Source organism: Teleopsis dalmanni, chromosome 1 (genome assembly GCF_002237135.1).
Source record: "Teleopsis dalmanni isolate 2A chromosome 1, ASM223713v2, whole genome shotgun sequence".
Lineage (NCBI taxonomy): Eukaryota > Metazoa > Arthropoda > Insecta > Diptera > Diopsidae > Teleopsis > Teleopsis dalmanni.
The window spans coordinates 31543000-31546260 of NC_051846.1; the positions used below are offsets into that span (position 1 = coordinate 31543000).

The window sequence follows — 3261 nt, forward strand, 5'->3', positions numbered from 1 at the left end:
CCAACAACTTTTTAGACCTTCTTTCTATTATAATGTAAGTAAACGATACTAACTACAGATTACTATTACAATAATTTCCCACCTTGCAATACTCACTCCAATTGCAGATCAAAATTCTTATGCTCCCTCACTTCCTATTAGACTAGTTATTTAACTAGTTATTTAACTAGTTATTTTATTTCTATATTACACAAATATGACACACTGTTCCGAATTTACTTTAGTAGTGCCGACTTTAATATACTTAATGCAACCTTAATGACTATAGGTATGTATTTTTCATAATTTAATTATTTAAAGTAATATTCGTTTAGATAAAACATACTTAAAGTCATTTTAGTCTTATGTTTCTTTTATTCCATTTTTGTTATTATATTTGCTAAAAAGCATTTGTTAGTTTAATGTACTGTTAAAATTTGGTGTCATATAAATTAGTTTTTATGCTTTCGCATATTATATTAAATGTATTAAATGTATTATGGAAATTGTGTTTAAAATAATTATTGCGACTGTAGAGCCCAAGAGTATTTTTCGCTGTCAATCTCGTATCCCAATCTTTACACGGATACGTACCTAAAAAATAAATGAATTAGTTTCTGTAGAGAAAATATAAGGAACATATATAAAGAGTAAAAAAAGAAAAAGAAAAATATACTTCAATATAAATTCTGAAATCTTAATTTTTCTTGATTCACGCTTTTCTTATTGCTTATATCTTCTAAAATTATGCGATTTAATTGGCAACATCCTTTCTAGTGACGCATTTTACTATTTTTGAGAAAAGGATTATGTTGCATATTTATAGTTTATAAAACGTACACTGGCTTGACACTAACGCCCTGCTTTGACATAGTGTCTATATGAAGTTGATATTGCAAGGTTTGTATGCCCAGACGTAAGACTTCACGCAACTTGCGCCCAATTTCAAGAACAGCACTTTCATTGTGACCATTTGCAGTCCAGACGGAAATCTTATTGCTCTTACTACGAATATTGACTACGGCACCATTTATCTCATCCGCAAACTCAAATGTTTCACCAATCAACGATAAAACTAAATCTAACCACATTAAGTCCAATTGCGGACTAGAATTTTTGTTGAACGTGATAACCCATCGCCCGCCGTCTTTATTGGCTTCATCCTCCCACATTGGACGAATTCCTTTCTTAAATAGTGAATAATCGCTGCCAATTTTTATTTCTGAAGGTGGCTTAATGTGATTATAAAGTGACCAAAAATCCTCCACAGTGTCAAAACTAACAATCTCATTCTGCATCTCATCCCAAGACTTGTTACGATCATTTTCTAAATACCACAAAGTCCAGACATGTTGCAGAGGATGCTTATGTAGCTCACCGTGACGTATGGTATCTGCTTGCTTCATGTCCTTTGGGTTAGTCATTGGGCTGAGATTAGTGTTGGATGTTTGCTCAATAACTTCATTTGAAATGAAGGGTTTTTCTTGTACTTCTCCATCAAACATATTGCGATGTTTTACTTTAAAATATATATTAAAAGAAAAATATTATTAGTCTACCACCAAAATAGTTAAACCAACCAGAAATTAAAATCTTGAGTGTAGGTATATATGAGAATTTAATAATGATTATTTAATTAAATTCTTATATTTTTACATGTTTTTGAATAATTATTAACATTTATGACAGAATACATATACATACAGTGAATGGCAGCCGCTACAGTTCTAATTTGTCAAAGACTTTCTTAAAATCTGTAGAAAAAAATTAAAACTTTTTAAATTCTTTTTAAGAAATTATAAAATCAAGTGTATTTAAATGTCACAACTATTGTTAGTCTTACTTTCTAATAAGGGCTCAAAGCAATTAGTCGTTATCACAAAGATGAGCGTAGCTAAATTTCCGATTTTTCTTAAGAATCAATAATTTTATTAACTTTAAAAAAGTGTCAAAAATTAATTCAATTTTAATAAATTTATATATTTCAAAGCACTATATTTAGGATTTCCAAAATAAACCAAACCTTTTATCACAATTATTGGATTCATCAATTTAAATACTGTTAGCTACTGACGGTTTTTAGTTTTTAATTACTTATAGTAAACCATATATTCGTATAAGCAATAAGCAAAAAAATTAATGAAATTAATTCATTCATATAATTTTTAATAAATATATATACATATTTACCGTTTTTAGTATCACACAACTTTGAAATCACTTGTCCTTAACTTTTACGGTCAACTTTTGTCTCGAAAAACCTACTCCTGAAGCAAGAAGTTTTTGACAACCGCACTAGCTCAAAGTCAAAACGAAATGATAAAACCTAAATAGTAGTTTATATTGACAATTTACAATTTAGAAATGAGTACTAGATCAGAAAATTTAAAAATAAAGTATATAAATACAGAGTTGTATTTTAAACTATCAAATATGTGAAAGTTTTATATATGAATGTTTAAAAAATATTAATGTTTTTTGTACTGCTGATTGTACTCACAATAAAAGAGTTTCGCAACAACAAAACTCACGAAGATAGCAACATCTAAAAGAACAATTGGTAAGAGCTCTCACAGTGCGCTTTCACAAATGTACATCTTTTACTAGGTCTGTTCCACGAGCTACTCATAGTAAAATTCAAGTAAAACACAAGTAATGTACAAACAGAGAGCGTAACATAAATAAAGTGCCAAATTTCGCACTTTACACAGATTCTCAAGGAACAGCTTTGTGTAAAGTCTGGTGAGCGCCGCGCAAATAACCAATGCAAAAATTTAAAATTCAAACCAAAATAGCTGATTCACAGTCTGTCTAGCATTTTCAAATTTCGACAGGGATGTTACGCTCTCTCAGATACTCTCATTTACTCAAAAATTTGCTGGTGGAACGCACTTGCGTCTACACAGTTTTACTAGTTATTACAATTAGCTCGTGGAATGGACCTACAATATTAATATACCTCAATATATATTTTGAGTACGACACTACAAGTACGTACACACATGGAATAAAAAGCTATATACGATTGTGATTCAATGTTGAAGAAAGTTTAATTTATGTAGAAACGTAAAGAAACCTCTTTGTAAATTTTGTGTCTGAACTTTTAGACTTGTATGAATGAGCCATTTGATTCTTGCATACAAAATTTCAAGCACGAATGAGCCATTCGCTTCGGCATTTACACTGGCCGAAAATGGCTCATTTTGGTCAAAAATTTAAAATGACAAGCAAATGGTTCATTCTTGCATACAAGATTTCAAGCGCGAATGCGATTCATTTCAT

The 3261-nt window shown here is 30.1% G+C and overlaps 1 protein-coding gene across 3 annotated transcripts; it reads right to left on the bottom strand.

Moving 5' to 3' along the window:
- Positions 1–513: 513 nt before the first annotated feature.
- LOC119668701 (eukaryotic translation initiation factor 4E1-like) lies at positions 514–2279 on the bottom strand. 3 transcript variants are annotated; one of them, XR_005251528.1, is made up of 4 exons: positions 2170–2279; positions 1684–1733; positions 656–1498; positions 514–573 (listed from the first exon to the last, which is right to left on the bottom strand). XR_005251528.1 is itself a non-coding variant. In XM_038078300.1 (4 exons), the coding sequence occupies exons 3-4, from the start codon at positions 1482–1484 to the stop codon at positions 558–560; spliced, it is 681 nt and encodes a 226-aa protein (XP_037934228.1). In that variant the 5' UTR covers positions 1485–1498; positions 1684–1733; positions 2170–2279; the 3' UTR covers positions 517–557. The 3 variants fall into 3 exon arrangements, 2 of the variants coding, with proteins under 2 accessions (XP_037934228.1, XP_037934229.1); XM_038078300.1 differs by having other exon boundaries at positions 517–573; positions 820–1498; XM_038078301.1 differs by lacking the exon at positions 2170–2279 and adding an exon at positions 1823–1910 and having other exon boundaries at positions 517–573; positions 820–1498.
- Positions 2280–3261: the final 982 nt, after the last annotated feature.

Bases quoted from the DNA above. Each gene is read 5' to 3' on its own strand.
- LOC119668701 (XM_038078300.1), bottom strand. From the start codon at position 1,484: ATGTTTGATGGAGAAGTACAAGAAAAACCCTTCATTTCAAATGAAGTT.